The sequence below is a fragment of the Phoca vitulina genome, unplaced genomic scaffold, assembly GCF_004348235.1.
Source record: "Phoca vitulina isolate PV1807 unplaced genomic scaffold, GSC_HSeal_1.0 scaffold34, whole genome shotgun sequence".
NCBI classification, from domain to species: domain Eukaryota; kingdom Metazoa; phylum Chordata; class Mammalia; order Carnivora; family Phocidae; genus Phoca; species Phoca vitulina.
The window spans coordinates 18,569,656-18,591,715 of NW_022589737.1; the positions used below are offsets into that span (position 1 = coordinate 18,569,656).

The window sequence follows — 22,060 nt, forward strand, 5'->3', positions numbered from 1 at the left end:
AAGAAAGAAAGAAAGAAAGAAAGAAAGAAAGAAAGAAAGAAAGAAAGAAAGAAAGGAGGAGGAAAGAAGGAAGGGAGGGGGGGAGGAAGGAAGGAGGAAGGGAGGGAGGAAGGAAGAGACAGACAAGACCATTGGGGTAAGAAGAAAATTAATGCTTAGAAAAACCAGCAATCGCATTTGCCAACGTAGAGATTACCTAAAAACAAACAAATGAACAAAAAACCCCGAACCTCAGGCTACTTGGCAAATGATCATGGTAAAGTGAACAGTGATAAATCCCAGGGAGTGACCTCCGTGCCTCTCACTGAGGTAATCAGATTGTTGAACCCTTACTGATCTCCTGGATCTCCAACCCAGGAATCCTGCAAGTCCAGGAGGCACAGGGTCAGAGAGAATCGCGGGGACACAGGGCGGCATGGGGCCAGAGGGCCACAGGTGTTAGGCCCCGGGGTCTGTCAGTGAGCACTGTTCTATCCTGGTAATGCATCATTCTATACTGCTGTAGAACTCACGTTCACTCTGGTGGGGGATAGCATCTATGGGACTGCCGCATTTACTCATCGAGTGAGAATTACTTACTAAGAGGAACTAGGAAATGAATTTACACATGGAATAGAAAGTTAGCTTCCTAATCCATATACCTGCTCAGTCATGATTTCTACAACTCATGGACAGTATCAGTTGTAAAATAATCACCTGGCACTGTCTTTGGTACATCTTCAGTTCTTGTAAAAGCTTCTGATTTTCATCTTGTAACTTATTCCTGCTTAATGCTATTTCACTCACAGCTGACTTTAGTTTTTCAATAATGAACTCATCTCTTTCACTGGCTTCGCAACTGTGATCCAGGTCACACATCAACTGAGGATCTTCCGAGCTGTTGTCTTCTGTGCACTGTTTTTTACCACTGAGTTGAGTTTGGTAACTTTGTGCTTGTTTCTGAGAAAAATTAAGACTGTGTCGATGAAACGGAGAACATTGTATTTAAGCTTCCATAAACAACATTCAAGAATGACAGAAAAGACTTGGGAGAAATATTTTTCAATATGTTTATAATGGAGCTTCACTCTTTGTAATTCAGTCTTGTGTTTTTTTCTAAAACCTCAATTTCGATGATGTAAAGAGAAAATATATTTGTAGAACCTCAGAGCAGACATAGAGTAGGGGAGGGGGCTTAGAGTAGGGAAATCTTATTAAGCAAGAAAAAATGTTCAGAAGAGGAAAATCGTGGATACAATTACACAATAGTTGAAAAGGTCTATAGGATGAAAAATAAAATTAAACAAAGACAGATTGTAGGAAAGAGTTGTCAACACATATAACAAGGGTTAATAATTCTTAATGTACAAAAACTTCTACACATTCATAAGAAAAAGAGAAACAACACAAAAGAAGAATTGGCAAAATTTATAAACAGGCAATTCACAGAAAAGGAAATGGAAAAGACTAAGAAGGATAGGAAGAGATGCTCTTACAAGTAGTCAGAGAAATGCAAAACAAATCAAGCCATTCTGCTATCAGTCCAAGTTGGTAAAAATCAAAAGACTGATAACATTCCATGTTGGTGAAAGTACGAGTACCCCATAGACTGTTCATGAATGGAAATTACTATAACCTTTTGGGAAGTAATATGCTAGCTAGTATTTATTTAAAAAATTTGAATGGACATAATACTCTTTGGCTCAAGAATCATTTCTAGGATTTTTAATCTAACAAAAGAAAAATAATAACATTTGAAGATGTATGTACAAGGATATTTATTACAGTATTATAATAGCAAAAAAACTAGAAACAACTTGAATGTTCATCAATAAGGAAATGATTGGAAGAATTAAGGTATAGGTACAATGTACTATGATATATATGGTAATAGAAACAAAATTCTATTAAATATTATGCAGAATTAGGTAATGACTTGAAAGAATATTCATGAGGAAGGATAATTATTAAGTAAAACAACAAAATTTTAAAAAGGAAAAAATATACAACTTCCCCCAAATACATACTTTACATGTTTGTACAAACAAAAGAAAAAGTATGGAAAGAAAAACACCTATTTTGTATTAAATTGATAAGAATGGAGAAGATGACGCTATGAATTTTACATTGGATTATTTTGTATTGTTAGATTCAGAGAACATATATAACTTAGGTAATTTAAGTAACGTAAAGAATGAAAAATAAGAAACAAAACCCAAATCAAACAAAAACCATAGTTTCTCACTGGCATTAATAAAAATTCCAAATGCCTTGGCCAAGACTTTAAGGCTTATTATAATCTGTATTCAACTCACCAGGCTTACCATCTCCTACCGTTCCTTGCTTTCCACAGGGACTCCCAGCCAATTGGCCCATTTTCGAAACCCAGAATTTGCCTTTTGCTCTCTTGCTTCAGTGATTTTGCTCCTGGTACTTCCACCATCCAAAATACAGTCTCAAAATACATCCATTCTTCAAGGGCCAGCCCCAGTCCTACTCCTGCTGGAGGATATTTCCTCACTATCTCAGCCCAAATTTTTCCCTTACTCCTCTGAACTCTAAAAGGATTTCCCATTTGCTTGCCATTAATTATCTGTAAATATGGACATGTGTTATCTCTACTCTAAGCTGTAAGGTTCTTGAGGTCAGGAACCAAGCAATCTTAGACTTTCTAAGCAACTAGCCCATAGACATGCAAACACATACATTATTTAATGATATAATAACAATGGTCACTTTTAAAAGTACCATCCTTTGAGACATGTAGACTAAATTCACCATTACAAATTTTCATGCACTTGCGACTTTACCCAGTGTTAGACCTACTCTGGTTATTTTCCCTTGGTTGGCATTTCCATCTGCAATAAGATTGATTATAAAGATAGTAATAGTTAACCTCTGATTTTTTCTAAGAGGATAGTATTAGGTAATGTACCTGAAATTGATTACACTTCTCAGATAATAATTTTTGTTGAGCATCTAAAGAAACCAGATGAGTCTGATATAGTATCTCTTGCTTGTCCCATTCTCTTGACTTTGCTCTAAATTCCTTTTAAAAAAGTGGAGGGACAAACATAAATTGAAGAAAATTATTCACTTAAAAACACAATGAGTAAGGCTTCTTTCATTTGCACATCTTCACTCTAAACAACTACATTCATTCTTTCCCCATTTGGAAAACAAAATAAATATTAAATCACTCATCCTGGATTTATTACTAGATAACAGCTTCCGATTCTTGTCACCGAACCTATATCCTTAATTTTGTTTGTTTGTTTTTATGGGATAAGGCTTTGACTGATTTGGTGACTTTGTCCCCTTGTGGTTTTCAAAACTACTGTCCAAGGTAAAGCCAAAATCAACTCATTCTGGGGAACAGAACAACCATCTAATTTAGGCCTAATTTAGGATACCAGCAGAGCTACCCTGGGGAAGAAGTGGTGGAATGAGCTTGATACAACATACTTGGTTCTACAAGTTTTTGTTCAAAGTAGTATATTCGTAGAACATGAATGCTCACAACTTAACACAAGGAAAGGATATGGTTTTGGGAATTAATCATTCAAGGAAGGCTATAAATTAGGAGGCCCCTTACAGTAATTAAAGATGACCTGAAATTGAGTGGTGGTCATAAGGTTGGAAAAATGTGGCTAGGCCCCTTTTAAATATATGATAATACCTTATGATAAATAGACCATATTTATTAAGATAAATGGAAACAGTTCATATAAAGTTATTGACTTTGATTCTGACATTCAACAATTTAAAATTAGGTACACGAAAACAGGGTCTTCAATAATAGTGACAAATTTACAAAACTAGGCTCTTGTACAAAATAGCTAATATTTCAAATTAGTACAATGCAGATTTTTAAAATTCCTGTTTACTTTTAATTTTGGAGGGAGTCTTTGGAGTCAGAATTCAAAATATGGGCAAGGTTGACTTACATGGTTCATATCTTTCAGTTAATACTAATATTTAGCAACACCCACCCAACAATCTCAATTTTGAAAAGTATTTCCCAGCATGCTTTAAGAGGAGGCAGGGGCAGTAACCTCAATTCTTTACAAATTCTACAACAGGTAGAAATGAGGTCAAGAATGAGGCCAAGCAGGCTAGAAATATGGGTCACAGACATACCAGCAATGCTCACAACAGTCCTGGCTTTCTTGATCTTACAGATGTATTGGTTTCAAGACTGGTTTCAAGCCAGCACAATATATCCAGTAGTTATGGGACCATACAGAGACCTAGGGACCTTTAGGAGGATTTTTGTAGAGACAAGTTTGTCCCCCGCCAGGTTCCGGAGAGTCTGTAGACTTGCCTAAACCTCCAGAGTAAGTTCTCCATGGCTGGAAAAGGTTTTCTGGGTCTTCAAGGTTGAGAGTGGGTCAGGGTCATTAAGATTAGAGTTTCTAGGGGAAGTCCATTATTACATATGTTTTTTAATCCCTTTACTAAATACTGGAAGATGGAACTAACTTTTCTTTAGTGATGGTTCTATGTCAGGGACTCTACAAACCTCCACCTGTAAGATGGCTTTAACTTTTTAGTATGAACATTTCACACTTACATAAAAGTAGAGATTTAAAAAACTCCCGTGTACCCTTCACCCAGTCTGACCACCATCAACCTAATCATCTCCATTCTGCCTCTCTCACCACCCTTTCTTTGTTGGACGAATTTAAGGCAACTTCCAGACCTCATGTATTCTCACCCGTAAATGCTTCAGTGTGCATCTAAATGTATACATATGTGTATTTTTTCTCCCATAACCACAATGTCACCTATAAGGTATTTTAACCCCATTTATTGGTGGAAAAAATGAAATCTCTGTGAGACTAACAACTTGCCTGTAGGTCACAAGGCAAATAAATGAGACAGTCAGGAAGTGTTTTAAATTATAAACTGTCATGTTCTTCCACATCAACATGATATTTCCCACTTCTTTATTACTATACCAGTGAATAAACATAAACAGGCTTAGAGGTAGACTAAAACTGGGACAGCCCATCTCTTACACATTAATTTTTCATATGGCTCTAAGTAAAAACAGGTACATGAAGTGTCTCCATAATTATACAGATTAGACTACCTACACAGTGTGCTTAAAAATTATTACATAAGTACAAACCTATCAGGTTATATATATCTATATCCATATATATAGATTTTTTTGTTTTTTGTTTTTGTTTTTGTCTTAGAGAGAGATAGAGCATAAGCAGGAGAGGAGGGGCAGGGCAGAGGCAGAGGGAGAGAGAGAATCTCAAGCAGCCTCCACGCCCAGCATGGAGCCTGACATGGGGCTCAATCTCATGACCCTGATATCATGACCTGAGCCGAAATCAAGAATCGGACGCTTAATCGACTAAACTACCCAGGTGCCCCAGCTCATATTTTGCTACTAATTTCATCTATAAATTCATGAAATCTATTTTATGTAAATATTTCATTCCCTAAATATAAAAGTGTTCACAAAAAGTATTTAATATTACTTTCAGGACTTTTTTTTTTGGCTGTACAATTTACATGACTGTGGTTGTCCCATAAAACCCCATGAGAAGTCAATCAAAAGGCTAATCGGTGACTTGATCTCTGCATTTTCAGTGAAAGCATATGCATTACAGTGCACATCTTTGGGCATCTTCTATGAGACCAGGATATTTCTGAAGCCAGTCTGGTCACACCATCATAAGAGCCAGGTGGTTACACATGGTGCATTTTCCTGTAGAGTCAATTTTACTAAGCAGTAGTAATTTTGTATTTAAAAAAAACAACAACATTTATTCAGTAGAATACAGGAATTTAAAAGCTAAAACCCAAGCCTTCCAGCAAAGTTCTTGCAACAGGCTGGTTTTAGGACTATGATCCTAGATTTTCTTTCTTCTTTTAAAGATATTTTGGAGGGAAAGTTTGAGGTCTGTGAATTGAAGAGTAAAATGATGAAAATCAAACGGGGCAACGACAATTAGGAGGAAGGAGGTAAGAGTCAGGATACCAGGGAAAGGGGCAAATCTGGGCTGGAATATGAGGAGTAAGAGAAAGGAACTGATCAAAGATTCCTAAGTATCTACCTGGGTGACTGGGAGAGGCCAACCATTATCTGTCGGAGAAGTAGAAGAAAGGGAACTTGGGGCACCTGGGTGGCTCCGTTGTTGGGCGTGTGCCTTCGGCTCGGGTCGTGATCCCAGGGTCCTGGGATCGAGCCCCACATCGGGCTCCCTGCTCAGCGGGAAGCCTGCTTCTCCCTCTCCCACTCCCCCTGCTTGTGTTCCCTCTCTTGCTGTTTTTTCCTCTTTTAAAAAATAAATTAAAAATCTTAAAAAGAAGAAAGGGAACTCATTGGCTGGGGATGGTGAGAGGGATGCTGGGATTTAGGGCTTGAGAACAAAAGAAGGAACGGAGTGGGCTAACTTGAGGTCAATTAATGAACAATAATGGAAGTCCTAGTAACTGGGCTCAGGTTAGAGAACAGGAATTTATAGTAGAATCTATCTGCTGTTACATGATTTCTACCAGGAGTGCTCAAGAGCACGGGGATGAAAAATAGCGGGTTTGTTTTTTCCAAGGTTGGGAAGTTAAGGGATAAAAATAAGTGCATCCGTGAACAGTAAGCCTTTTTAGGGACACAGATCTCAGAAGCTCTGGGTGATGTATACTGGCTCTCTTGGAGTGGCACTACCTCTTTAAGAAAAAAACCCTGAAATGCCAAGCCCTGTTCCAAAAACTGTTATGAGGCTTCCTTGGGATTTAAGTACCTAATAGTTAAATAGCCATTAAAAGATTTATTAGATATTCAATTTAACGGACCCCAGGGATGTCCTTCAATTTCACTCAACATCTGCAGTTTCTTTGAACTCTATTTTTTTTTTTTTGGCTCTCCAAAATGCTGATCTGTATAAAAGATGCATAAATCAAAGTGATGTTTTAATTCGCTAAGTGCCTAAAGGGAAGGTGCAGTAAGAAAATACAGTGAATGAGAAGCTGATTTGTAATGGTGTTTGTTACCACAGCTGTGCGTGCCACGGTGCGCGGCGGACACGGCCAGTCCACCACAGCTGCAGAAATCAACCCTGACCACGCATGAAAGACACTAAGAAAGTACAGACGGCTCACCTCTAATTTCTGGTTCAAATTGCTCATTTCAAAGGGTATTTCTTCTTTGAGGTGTGGTAACTCCTTTCGCCGAACTTTACTTTGTTTCATCTGGTGCAGTCTCAGTTTCTCAAAGCTATTCGTCAGTTTGGAAAACTGGAAGTAAGAGAGAAGGCTAACGTCTCACTGTGGCTGGTGCTTCTGACTCGAATTCACAAGAGTTCTTTTCTTGGGCACCTCTTTGAAGATTTAAGTCATGATTGGAAAATGCAGTAATGCTTAAATGTTCTGATTAGTGAAGACAGGACCAGTTATTAAAACTAAATTATTGAAGCTGAACACCATTTGGTTTTCATGTAAATTTGGGAGTTCACTAACTGCACAGTTAAATGATTCACTCGATAAATATTTTGTTTAGCTTTGTCTTAACCGTATGTAGCAAAGCTTACAAGTTTTAAAAACCAAGTTTTTTTCTTTTATTTAGTGCCATCTTGTGTTGACAATTTTAATTTCAGTAACTCCTTCTATAAAATAACAAGTGTATATTTTATTGGAGAAAACTGAATACTGAATTTAAAAGATACAAACAGCATAAACTACTTATTCATGTTGATATGAGTTTAAATAAATTTAAGTATCAAATTGATACAATCTTTTTCTTAACAATAGTTCTTTTTTTTTAAGATTTTATTTTTATTTATTTGACAGAGAGAGATAGCGAGAACAGGAACACAAGCAGGGGGAGTGGGAGAGGGAGAAGCGGGCCTCCCGCCGAGCAGGGGGCCCGATGCGGGGCTCGATCCCAGGACCCTGGGATCATGACCTGAGCCGAAGGCAGACGCTTAACGACTGAGCCACCCAAGTGCCCCTTTCCAATAATTCTTTTAACTTAGACTCAGTACTATTTTTTCTGTTTCTTGTTCAAATAATAAATTAAAAGCAGCTTGGTCCATCAACATCTATGAAGAAATTTCTAGATAACTATTTATAAAAGTTCTTTGGTTTTATTTTGAATTTTGAAATAATTATACAGTATAATTATATGGTATAATATTAAACCCAGGAAATTGACATTGGTACAATATATGTGTATAGTTTTATGCCACCTTATCACATATGTAGATTTGTGTGACCACAACCACAATCAAGATACAGAACCATTCCAACAGCACAAAGACCTCCCTGCCTTTGTAGTGACACTCATACCTCTCATCTTCCCACCCCAACCCCTGGCAACTACTAATTTATTTCTATCTCTATAATTTTGTCATTTGAGAATGTTATAAAATGGAATCAAATTTTGACATTTTGAGATTGGCTTTTTTCAGTCAGCATAATGCCCTGAAGATGCATGCTCGTATCAATAGTTCATTCCTTTTTATTGCTCAGTATTATTCCATGGTATGAATGGAACCACAGTTTCCTTGACCATTCATATACTGAGACATTTTGGTTATTTCCAGTTTTTGGCTACCACAAATAAAGCTATGAATGATCATGCCTACTTATCTAATATTAGTCACTTGCTTTCTTTTTCTCATATTATTTTAAAATGGAGATATAGAGTGCCAAACTGTGGAAAGAGCCAAGATGTCCATTGACAGACAAATGGATAAAGAAGATGTGGTATATATATACAATGGAATATTATGCAGCCATCAAAAGGAATGAAATCTTGCCATTTGCAACGACGTGGATGGAACTGGAGGGTATTATGCTGAGCGAAATAAGTCAATCAGAGAAAGACATGTATCATATGACCTCACTGATAGGAGGAATTCTTAATCTCAGGAAACAAACTGAGGGTTGCTGGAGTGGTGGGGGGTAGGAGGGATGGGGTGGCTGGGTGATAGACATTGGGGAGGGTATGTGCTATGGTGAGCGCTGTGAATTGTGCAAGACTGTTGAATCACAGATCTGTACCTCTGAAACAAATAATACATTATATGTTAAAAAAAAAAAAGAAGATAGCAGAAGGGGAAGAATGAACGGGGCGAAATCGGAGGGGGAGATGAACCATGAGAGACGATGGACTCTGAAAAACAAACAGGGTTCTAGAGGAGAGAGGGGTGGTGGGATGGGTTAGCCTGGTGATGGGTATTAAAGAGGGCACGCTCTGCATGGAGCACTGGGTGTTCTACACAAACAATGAGTCATGGAACACTACATCAAAAACTAATGATGTAATGTATGGTGATTAATATAACATAATAAAAAAATTTTTTAAAAATGGAGATATAATTCACCTACCATAAAAATCACCTTTTAAAATATAAAATTCATTGGTTTTTAGTATATTCACAAAGTTGTGCAACCATCATATTACCTAATTTCAGAATATTTTCATTACCTCAAAAAGAAACCCCAGAATGTTAGAATGGTTATACATTTCTTCCTGCCCCCAGTCCCTAGAAACTACTAATCTACTTTCTGTCTCTGTGGATTTGCCTATTCTGATCATTTCATATTAGTGGAATCATATATTATGTGGTCTTTTGTGTCTGGCTTCTTTCACTTAACATAATGCTTTCAAGGTTCATCAGTGTTGTAGCATGGATCAATACTTCCTTCCTTTTCGTGGCTGAATAGTATTCCGTTGCATGGATATGTCACATTTTGTTTAACCCTTTGTTAATTGATGGACATTTGGGTTCTTTCTACTTTTTGTATATTACAAATAGTGCTGCTATGAACACTTGTGTACAAGTTTCTGTGGGGATACATATATTTATTTCTCTTGGGTACACAACTAGGAATGGAATTGCTCGATCATATGGAAACTCTGAGTTTAACTTTTTAAGGCACTGCCGATCTGTCTTTCAAAGTGACTGTACCATTTCCCAGTACTACTGGGAACGTATAGGGTTCTAATTTCTCCATGTCCTCATCAACACTTGCTATTGTCCATCTTTTTGCTTATAGCCATTCTGGTCAGTGTGAATGGGTATCTCATGATTTGATTGGCATTTCCTTAATGACTCATGATGTTGAGCATTTTTTTCATATGCTTATTGGACTTGTATACCTTCTCTGGAAAAATGTCTATTCATATCTTTGCCCATTTTAAAGTTAGGTGATTTACTTTTTATTATTGACTAGTATGAGTTATTTTTTTTTTTATTCTGGATACTAGTCCCTTATCAGATATATGATTTGTAAATATTTTCTCCCGCTTTGTGAGTTGTCTCTTCACTCTCTTGATGGTGTCCTTTGAAGCACAGAGGTTTTTTAATTTTGGTGAAGTTAAGTTCATCTGATTTTTCTTGTGCTTTTGGTGCCAAATCTAAGAAATCATTGCCTAATCCAAATTCATGAAGATCTACTCCTATGTTTTTTTCTAAGAGTTTATAGATTAAGTTCTTACATTTAGGTCTTTAATCCATTGAGTTAACTTCTGTCTATGGTGTAGGTCTGACTTAATTTTTTTACATGTAGATATTCAGTTGTCCCTTTACTGTTTGTTGAAAAGACTATTCTTTCTCCACTGAATTATCTTGGCACCACTTCTGCTTTCTTTTGATTAATATTTGCATGGTATTTTTTCTACCTTTTTATTTCAACTTACCTATATAGTTATGTTTGAAGTGAGTTTCTGGAACAGAACATATTGTTAGGTCATATTTTCTTAATTCACTCTGTCAATCTCCATCTTTCAACTGATGTATTTAGACAATTCCCTTAATGTAATCATTGATATATTATAGCTTAAGCCTTACTCTTTTTGTTCTTTTCTGTTTTCCAGTTCTTGGTTTCTCTATTTTAGCTTTTCTGTCTTCTTCAGGGTTATTTGAGCATTATTTAGAATTCTATTTTGGTTTATCTATAATGTTTTTTAATGTATCCATTTGAATAGCTTTTTCAATTGGTGCTCTAGGTATTACATTATATATACGTAACTCATTATGGCCTACTGGTGTCAACATTTTACCAGTTCAAGTGAAATGCAGAAGTCTTACTTTTTTTTTTTTAAAGATCTTATTTATTTATTCATAAAAGACAGAGAGAGAGAGAGAGAGAGAGAGGCAGACGGGGAGGCAGGCTCCCCACTGAGCAGGGAGCCCAATGCGGGACTCGATCCCAGAACCCTGGGATCATGACCTGAGCCAAAGGCAGACGCTTAACCATCTGAGCCACCCAGGCGCCCTGTGAAGTCTTACTTTTCTTTATGTCCCTTTGCCCTGACCCATTCATAATATTATTGTCTTAGGTATTTCCTCAACATACATTAAGAACCGCATTAGACATTGTTATAAATTTTGCTTTAGCTGTCAATTTAGAAAACTCAAAGGGAAGGATAGTATTACATTTACCCATTTTTAAACTCTTTCCATTGTTTTTTCTTCCTCCCTGATGTCTCAAGATTCTTTCTTTGCCATTTCCTTTCCGCTAAAGGAATCTTCTTTAGCCATTATTTGAAGGTAAGTTTATGGTGACAAATTCTCTTAGTTATCCTTCATTTGAGAAGGACTTGATTTTCCCTTCATTCCTAAGGATATTTTTTCTAGGCATAGAATTCTGGGTTGACATTTATGTTCTTTCAGCAACTGAAAAATGTTCCAAATCCTCTGGCCTCCATGGTTTCTGATGAGAAATCTGTTATCTCAATTGATTTTTCTCTATAGGTAAGGTGTTATGTCTTCCTTGCTGCTTCCAAGATTTTTTTCTTTGTCTTTTAGTTTCCAGAACTTTGCATACGATGCGTCTTGTTGTTGGTTTCTCTGTATTTATCTTGTGTGAATTTCACCCAGATTCTTGAATCTGTAGGTTTATGTCTTTTACCAAGTTTTGACACTTTTTGGCCATTACTTCTTTGAATACTTTTTCAGTCCCCCTCTCTTCTCCCTTCTGGGAATCTGATGACACAAATTTCCAATCTTTTGTTATAGTCATACATGTCCCTTAGTTTCATTTTCTTTTCTTTTTTTTTAAAGATTTATTTATTTATTTATTTGAAAGAGAGAGAAAGAGAGAGAGAGAGAGCACATGAGAGGGGGAAGGGTCAGAGGGAGAAGCAGACTGCCTGCTGAGCAGGGAGCCCGATGCGGGACTCGATCCCGGGACTCCAGGATCATGACCTGAGCCGAAGGCAGTCGCTTAACCAACTGAGCCACTCAGGCACCCCTTCATTTTCTTTCAGTCTGTTTTCTCTTGGTTGTTCAGATCGGGTAATTTCTATTCTGCTATCTTTAAGTTCACTGACTATTTCCTCCGTCCTCTTCATTCTACTTTTGAGCCCATCTACTGATTTTTTTTTTTTAGTTTGGTTATTGTATTTTCCAGAGATAAAATTTCTAACTGGTTGTTCTTCATAGTTTTGTTTCTTTGCTAAAGCTTTCATTTGTTTCAGGTATGTTTGTAATTGCTCACTGAAGCATTTTTATAACAGCTGCTTTAAAATCCTGTCAGATAATTCTAACACCTGTATTCACTCAGGGTTGGCACTTCTTGGTTGTCTTTTCTCATTCAAGTTGAGATCTTCCTGGTTCCTGGTGTGATGAGTGATTTTTTATTGAAACCTGGACATTTTGGGTATTGTGCTATGAGACACTAGAGTTCCTTTAGGGATTGTGTTTCAGCCATCCTTTTCTGATGGCATTCTGGCAAGGAAAGTGGGACGCTGCCTCATCACTGCCTTCAGGGGATGGGGAGTTCAGCTCTTGGCCTCAGTTGGTAACCCAAGGGAGGCGTTCCTTATCCCTGCTGAGTGGGAATGGGAGTTCAAGATCCCCACTAGTCTTCACTGATACCACCTTGACTGGAGGGGCGTAGGTGCCTTGTTACTGCTTCTCACATGTCCTTCAGTGAAAGTGTAATGAGGGCGAGTGGCCTCATTACCACCGAGAGGTGGTAAACATCCTGACTCCTTATTAGGTTTCCCTTGATACCATTCAGAGAGGAAGGGGATTGCCTCATCACCACCAAATGGGCATACTAGTCCCGGCTCTCCACATGGCCTCCACTAACACCATAGGCTGGGGAGGGCCTTGTTAAAACTTGGTGGTCATGAAATTCCTGGCTCTCCACTCAAGTCTTCTCTCACACCACCCAGGCTGGGGAGCCTGGACTACCTCATTACAGGCTAGTGAGAGAGAGGCTGTCTACTCAGTCTGTGCTGAGGGGAGGGATGGGTTTGGGGCTGAAGTCTTTCTGTAGTGTTTGGCTGGAGTAGAGCAGTTATTATCTAAAAGTGTATAATCTTGCTAGGCTGTCTTTTTCTGGGTCTTTTGGCTGCAGAAAGCAGGCATTCCTTGGGATTCTTTTTATTTGTTTGTGCCCTTTGGAGCGTCTGGGTTGTCAGCTTCTCTGTTAACCCAGACTGGGATAAAAGAGGCAAAGAGAAATCCCAGGGAACTCATCACTATGTCGCTCTTTGGGTACCAAGGTCTTAGTTGGCCTGTTTCCTCCCTCCACTCTCAGAGTCTTCATATGTCATTTTATAGATAATGTCCAGGCTTTCTAATTTTAATTTGCAGGATCTAAATGCATCTATTCCATCTTTCCAGGAGTGAAAATCTCAAATATATACACAATTTAATCCTAGTTTCATAATGGTTAGAAGGAAAAGAAAATGCTATCTTTTTAAAAAGGAAGCAATTTCTATGAGAAAGTTCTGATGGAGTTGAGTTATTCAAAGAAGAGTGTGGTAAAGTGTATCCTTCAGATATTTTAGGAAAATGAAACTGTAAATAAACCAGGAATTTCAAAGAAGGAATCAGTAGAGTGAGCTAGCAGCAACCAAAGCATGTTCGCCGCAAGACAGCATTTTCTGGTTAGAAGAATGACATATTAAGAGCTATTATGCAAACCAGTTCTCTCTTTTTCCCTCCTTCCCTCTTTCCTTCTCTTCTGCTCTCTTTCCCTAACGCTCTTCCTTCCTTTCTTTTAACACAAGAAGAGAAGCAGAAAACTGCAGTGGAAGCAGATGGCTGCTCTCTTAAGAACAATGTAGTGTTTCCAAAGTGTATTCTATGAAACAGCTATTTACAGTGTTTACACTGTAATACTGTACTACAGTATAAGCAGGTTTTAGCTTAAAAAATAGAGTTCCATGGTCAAATATGTTTTGACAAATGATGGATTAAAAAAGCTAAATGGATTTGTTTAAAGCAAGACTTTTCACAGCCTGTAATATGCTAATATGCACTGTAAATGTCCAGGAGCAGAGAAGAAGTAAACAGCATTTCCAAAACTCTCAATATTAGCATTCCACAGAACACATTTTTGTGAAATTGCCGTTAAGGATATTTGTTGGTTAGCCAGCAGCCAAGTAATAAAATAGAGCTGCAAAGCATCAAACGGCAGGGATTCATATATTACATGACTGCTCAGCACCTGTAAACAAGTCTCACAACTTTTTAACAACAGACGTGAAAAAAACCCAGAGATTAAAGATCTGGTAAGCAGTGATTGAACTAATTAAATATAATTTTGAGATGGTAATTCACTTGTATCTCCATTTCTGTATTTTTTTCAAACTTATTCCAGATCGTGGTGTCTCTGTTTATACCGAACATACAGTGATTTAATATACATGTTGCTATTTTAGAGCTTTATCATTACAGAAAAAAACAAGGTTGATTGAGTTAAGCATTAAATGCTTAGAGTCTTAGGAAAAACCATTTAGTTTCATAATTCGAGCTACCATCTAGTGGCAGCTATTTGAATTGCAGGCAAAATGTCTAAATTTAAGAGCTAGCTAGTCTTACAAGATTATACTTATTAAGTGGCATCAAATGTTTCATATCCAATCTTAATGGCCGATGACGTCCCTGAGAAGGTACTTAAGAAAGAAGTAACTACTTTAGGCTCATTTAATTGTATTATCACTTATGAAATCTTTGCACTTCAAAAATTTCATAATCAAACTGTATTTCCCATTGATTCACTTATTAAGTGAAGCAAGGACATAACATCCACTAGATCTGAGATGCACAGATAATGATTGCCCTGTGTATTATTTGTGATAAGGGAAAGAAAACTTTTGGCTTGCCAGCACAGTGAGGAGGTAGAGGAATAAGTAAGAAAGGAATCAGTATCCCTATTCAGAAGACCTATCGTTTATGGAACAGCCCTACCAGTATCAAAGTGATAAAGACCAGTTTTGTCCTTTCAATGATCTATTTCATAATAGCAAAGTTATTTTTGTTGTTCACATTGCTAACTATTATCATACAATTAATTAGCAAGTCACTTGATAAGTAGAAAGGTAATAGTCTTGCACTATGCTAACAGTTAAAGGGATAAAGAGCTGACAGTGTAATAAAAGAAACAATCTAATAAAACAGTGAAAGACAGGGTCAAACATATAACCCATCATTAAAATATAAGAACTTTACTTGTATTGAAAATAATCCATTTTAATAAAATTAATACAACTTATAAATACATAAATTTGATATAATTTTATATGTGAAAACATATCAAAATGTGTTAAATCATCAAATGAGATTAAATTACAATAAGTTTCCTTACTTGAGCTTTTAGGGTTTGCAGTTGTCCTTCATAATTTTGCGTCATCGCTAAGTTACATTTTTCCAGACTGTCCAACTTCTGTCTAAGTAACCCCACCTGCAGCAAGAATAAAACTTAATTTTGATTTTTCTTAAATTTTGTCTGACCAAGGCAGAAAATGTGCAAAGGATGAGCATGATTTAAATAAAACTGCTGTCCCCAAACAAGAATAAATATTGGTACTGCAGTTCTTAAAATAGCTATTAATAATTAAAGTCACAAAGCCCCACGTTGCTGGTGCCATTCCACTGGGTACACATTAGGACAGGGCGGTGTGGATGTTTGACAAAAGATCCGTGTCTCCATCACAGTTTAAATTAAGGCTTAGAATTTACTTGGTATTATCTTTTCAGGCAGCCATGTCACTGTTACACGGGCAGAGCCTCGCGGATCCAGTCCGGCTTTATTTGGGGCTCCACTGCCTTCAAACGGAGCTCTGCCCGGTGGCACTACGGAGTAATGGCTACATTTTCAGAAGACCATTTTAAAAAGGAAAGAGTGATGCGTCAGAGGAGTTCTCAGGGGTTTGGCTTGCAGAATTTGTCTGCTGAAAAAGCGCAGGAGGTACCTGTGTACGCATCTGGGTCATCCCAGATAGAGAAGCAAGAGAATAGTCCCTTACATATTCTAGGTCTGATGACCTGCCTCTGCTATGAAGGGCAGCCAGATGCCGATAACTAAATAACTCAGTTGACGATGTCAAAAGCTAAGTTCTATTGGGAGGCCAACAAAGGTAGAGAGATGGCTGAAGAACGAGTTGACTGATGATGGTTTAGTATATGATTTAAGTAAATACTGCTCTTAGGCCTAGCCCAGAAGAAAAATTCACAGACACAGAAGTCCGCATTAGGTCAAGTATATGGTTTTCTGGAACTCCTCTGGAAGCCTGAGAGCATGCATACATTCTAGTCACTGACGAGCTGTAAGCAATCTTGCAGGGGCTGGGGGCACTCCTCTTAGGAGGGTGCCCACATATAAACACACACCCCTTCACCAAACTCTTTTCTCCCCTGTCCCGCAATCACATCTTGACATTTCACTTCTTTCAGGAAATATTCTCCTAGTAGATTTGAAGAGGCGCTTGAACTCAGCCATTTCCAAAGACACGGTTTGGACAACTACTTTGTTTCTACAGCTGCAAAAGCACTGACATCTTTGTTTGCAAACCATATTTATTTCACATATAGATTGAATGTCTGTTTACTTTTCTAGATTGCATTGACACGTTGTGTTTGTCTGCGTCAGCAAATTGTGATGGGTTGAGGCTCCAATCGTCACTTATTTGATAGAACACATTTAGCACACTATGACAGAATTCCAAGCAATAAAGGCTACCGCTGATGCCTGATAAAAAGTATACATAATGAAAAACATATCCTGGTAGAATATTATTTACACCTGTCTGAGGAATTAACAATTAACACATATATTCAGTACCTCTTGACCTTTCTGATCCAAGCAAGTTTGTGCATTTGCCAACTCTTGATCCCGAAGATCTAATCGTGTCTCCAAAGCCCGCATTTTCCTTTCCCAATCCAATTTTTTGTTGCTTACCATGATGTCAATTTGTTCCATTAATTCCTGAAGTTCGGCCTCACAAGGAGAAGCTCTGGCAATGGTCAAAAAGTGAAACACATTTTAAAAGAGTGAAATATGAGGACAAGAAAATGATTCCATTGCTCTGAATAGAGTGATCATTATTTCCTCAAAAAATTTCCTCAAATTATTTTCCCCTCAAATTCCTTAATTACTTAAATAAGAAGAAGTTTGAAAGCCAGAGGTTAAATTTTACACTAAACCTAAAAGCTAATTTCAGAGTAAACAGTGACTATACATTAAATGTTTTAAAATGACATTGTCTAAAGTATAGTTGCTGTCATAATATAATGCAATATACTGATAAAGCCCCTGCTTCTATTCTCTTCTTAGTGTAGGTGGTAGCGCATGGGTCTCCCAGAGCCAAAAGTTTTCACTTAGACAAAGAAGTCCTAAAATGAAAACACATGTGCAGATTATGTCAGAAACAAGTTGGCAATAAAGAAAGTTAGCTAAAAAAAAAATAAATAAAATAACAATTTTAGAGTGGGCTGATTCTATGGAAAATTGGAATTATGAAAAATGGTTCAATGCTCTGTGTAAATGTACGTGTACCTATGTCTGTCATAGCTTGAATAAGTTTGATGGCAGGCAAACTGGGACTCAAACCGTGCCTATCAGGGATAGAAGAGCAACCCCAGGCTAGGAAGGACCTGATTCAAGGGTACTAGCTGGGCGACAGTGCCCCTCCTCCAGGAGGGGAACTTAGCGCCATCTGGCTGGTATCCCTTTGGAAGGAATCTGATCAGGCAGGTGTGGGCAGAATAATGTAAGTCTTTAGATAATGGGGATACTATTAGTTGGATAAGGGGCAATATCTTGGGTCTCAGAGGGTCTATTTATAATTGAAACAAAACCCTTGGTAATAGCTAGATTTATAGATGTGCTAGCTGTGAGGACAGATTGTTGGGTGCTCCCAGGGCAGCGTTCTCCATCAAAGAAGTTGACGTATTCCACAGGGGCCTGGACTAAGTCCAGTTATTCAAACTGGACATGCAGGCAGATGTTGAAGCCTCAGATTTCAGCCTAAGGAACACATACATGTCCAGATTAGAAAGCGAGTTATTTCAGTATCCATTCAATGGTGGTGACAGGGCTTCTAATATATTTGTGTAGGTGCGAGGAAGGCAGGAGGAAAAGGCAGGTGAGAAATGATATCTTCTCCATTTAGTTTCACCCAATCAGAATTTTAGAGGTAATTAAGGATCATTTAGCATTCTGAAAAACCTCAGGCCCAGAGAGGTCAAGGTCACACAGTAATTAGTGGGACACCCAGGTCTAGATCCTAGGCAGCTGCTTCCCATCCTTAGCTCCTTTCTGTGTACCACACAGCAAAAGACATGATGTTTTGAATAAGAACTCGCTTGAAAAATATAACATAAATTAGCTCCATTGCAATAGGGTTAGGAAGAGGTATTAGAATCCAAAGAACTCAGATTTTCCAGAATCACTTTCTAAAATGCCCAGTCAACCTGAACGAAGGATGTCCCTTTGATCGGTTTATTCACCAGTGGACTCACCAGTTCTGACAGCAGAGAGCTTTTAAGTACAAAGTGCCATTCTGAAGACTTCTAGCATTCCTGGACTAAGGCCCAAAGGCTCTCCATTTTTACTTAAAACCTAAAACAAACCTGAGGAAAGGAAGTACTAATTCCTCTATAAATAAGTTGATCGAATTTTAATTGGAGTTAGGATGTAGGGAAAAACAGCAGAACAAAAAGAATCATTTTCACACCATTTTCTTTTCATAACAACATGTATCACCTTTGCTATAAATATATTCTATTTTTTCTGCTATTGTAAGCTCTGAAAGAAAAAGGATTATATCGGGCCTTTTCATCACCATCTCCCTGGAGCTCAGCACAGTGCTCCAGCACATAGCAGATGCTCAATAAATTTTTGAAAAATGAACAAATGAGCTCTTTTCATCATTATCTCCTCAGCAAGTAGGAACGCACCATGCTAATGGAATTAAAATATAGGCTGAAAGTAGAGTGCAACATAATGGAAGCTACTCAATCAATACTGTTAAATAAAAGAGCAAATGGTTTCTTTACTGATTATGACTATGTCATGCAAAAATTAGGATATTAGACTCAGGGTGGAAGAACTTTTACAAGTCACATTGTCCAGCTACCCATCCAGTGTTTGCATGTCTTTCACAACGTTTCATAAGAGAATCATCTATGATGCCCCACTGATCAGATTCAGCAGGTCTAGGACAGAGGCCATTCTGCATTGCCAACAAAGATATCAAGTGATTCTGGTGCATGCCAAGGCTTGTGATCTGTTTCACAATATCACTGCCAAGAGGTCACCCAGCCTAGGTCTGAATTTCTCCTTTACCAGGTAAACACTGTCTGAGATTGTATCTAGATAGCAGTGAGTTTTAAAAGTTCTTTCTTATTTTGAAGTGTTTTTCACCCACTAGTTCTAATCTGATCCATTGGGACCATGCAAAATAAATGCCTTTTCAACACAGTAGACCTTAAAGTACTTGAATACAGTTATCAGTGTCAAATACAGTTATCAGTCACCCCAGATTCTTCCAAGTTTTCTCAGTGTTCAATAGTAGATACTGAACATTCAAACAGACAATGGCCAGAACATATGATAACAGACTCTTACCCACAACCTCTATAGCAATAGTCCTAGAATGGTCAGGACTCGGTCAATGACTGATAGCTTCCTTAATTTTTGCCCCCACTTCCAACTCAGGACTAACTGGAGAAAGCCAATTACGCTCCCCAGACTAATCACATGGGATGCCCCGCTTCTACTAATCCTGCGTCCGGCTTCCCAGTAACAGCCTCCATCCAATGAAAGCATACCCAAAGCCTTCTCTTTTGTTTACTGTAAAGCTTTCCCACCCGGCCTTCGAGCCTCTGCCACATGTAAGTGATGGTTGCTGACTCCCTTGCTATAGCAAGCTTTGAATAAATAGGCTTCATTTGTTCTCATTTGGGTGGTCTTTACTTCCACAAGTATCTTTACTTCCTCCAGTTGCTCATGGAGATTTCTTTTTCCTCCACCACTCACTGTCTAGTTTACTGCCTGGAAAATACTAGACGCTTAACATACCATTTGTTGAATGAATGAAAAAGTGAATGACTATGGTAAGATTTTCAGACCCTTCCTAATCCTGGTGGCTCTCCACCGAACAAGTTCCTATGTTGACCTCCTCCTTGAAATGTACCATTCAGAACATTAACAGAATACCCCAGGTATGGTCTAACCAGTTTAGACAGGGACTCACATCCTTTGTTGCAGGTGCTATGTATTTTTATTCGAGCTGATGAAGATCACCTTAGCTTTGAATTTGGGAAGGGGAAGGGCAAAGCGGTATATGATACCATTTCAAGGTGATTTTATTCTTGTCCAAACACCTTTTTCATGCATGCTACAAACAAAGCCACTATCTTGTGCTTGTTTCATCTTGGAGGGGGGGTGGTGCTCTAAGGGCAGAGCTTTATATTTATCCTTATTACATTTCAGAGTGATAGATTCAGCCTCTCAACGTGTGTGGTCATCACTGGTTCTTTAATGAAGCAAACATTCATTCAGCGACTGCTGCCCACTGTGTGAGGAACGGGGAAGACAGAGACACATGACCTGTGCATAGAGACACTTGCAAGGCAGGTACAGTACGAGACTAATGAATACGTGCAGCATTTCGGGGACTAGAAAGGAAAGGTACTGAATACAAACTTGAAGCCTTCCTCAAGGAGCTTATGTTTTGGGATCCTGTTTCTGTCAGAAAATATATTCACTATACCTCTCAGTTTTGTGTCAGCTACTGATCTGATAAGCATTACTTGTTTCATATATAAATATGTTTTTTTTTTTCCCCTACAAGTTACTGTAAAATGTCACACAAGACAGGATGGAGGACAGAGCTCTATGGCATTCCACTATCAAGCCCTTCAGAGTGACAGGGATCTGGTGATAATTTCTTTTCCTATGATCAGTTTCTAATCCACTTAATTAAATTTACAATCTTTTCTCTTTTTTTTCCCCCCATAAGAATGTCACAAAAAGCCCTGTAAAATATGACAGCAAAACCCAAGGAAGATTCTATCTATATGCTCCCTCATGCACCAGCATATCAGCCCCGTAAGCCAAAGCTGATCTCAGTATGCGTCCATGCTGAGTCCTGGGTTCACAAACCACGCAGAATCCCTTCCAGAGTCTTCCCAAAGACTTGGTCCAACTCAGATTTACATCCAACTCAGCTTTCTGTCAAATTTAATATTCCTTTTGAAATTCAGTAGTCTAATCTTCTAGTATATCTTCCCTTCTTCAGTTTTTCAGAAATAATTAAGAGCAGTTGGTCTCCACAGCATCAGTATTTGCTCCTTAATCTAATGAACTTTAAAATGAAATACAAAAGGCTTAGTTTAGCCTTCTTCACAGAGCTGGGCACTAACATTATTCATATTTTCATTTCTTCCTTTAGTCAAACGCTGACTAACACTATGCTAATTACCTTCCTGTTCTTCCTCTTATGGATCCTCACAACATCCTGTAAAGTAGATCTTATTTTTCCAATTTTAGAAAAGTTGATGGAGGCACTAAAAAGGAAAAAAGTCCTCTGAGTCTTCCAGCTTTAGGGACTGGGTGGATTGTGTCTGATACACTACTTAAGACATACAAACCCGGGCCCTGATTACTGGGTTTATCTCCGGGGACAATTCCTAAGAGAAGGATCGTGGGGTCAGGAGAGAGGTCTCAAACCAGAAGGAAGGGGGCACACTGAGACTTGCAGGGTGAGTACAAATCTGAGGAGCCTAGAGTCAAAATACATGAAGAGAGCAAAATACAAAGCTGATGGATAAATGGCGGTAGTGGTGGTCAGTGTGTTGGGGGGACAGGAGAATGG

At 38.2% G+C, this 22,060-nt stretch overlaps 1 protein-coding gene across 1 annotated transcript in view; it reads right to left on the reverse strand.

Moving 5' to 3' along the window:
- Positions 1 to 22,060, reverse strand: part of DEUP1 (deuterosome assembly protein 1) — a 202,557-nt gene that overhangs the window by 44,892 nt on the left and 135,605 nt on the right. Inside the window, exons 4-8 of the mRNA XM_032426313.1 lie at positions 17,023 to 17,194; positions 15,547 to 15,642; positions 7,096 to 7,230; positions 2,915 to 3,028; positions 697 to 939 (exon numbers count right to left, since the gene is read on the reverse strand). Of these exons, the coding sequence (XP_032282204.1) occupies positions 697 to 939; positions 2,915 to 3,028; positions 7,096 to 7,230; positions 15,547 to 15,642; positions 17,023 to 17,194 (760 nt within the window). The remainder of the gene's footprint in view (positions 1 to 696; positions 940 to 2,914; positions 3,029 to 7,095; positions 7,231 to 15,546; positions 15,643 to 17,022; positions 17,195 to 22,060) is intronic.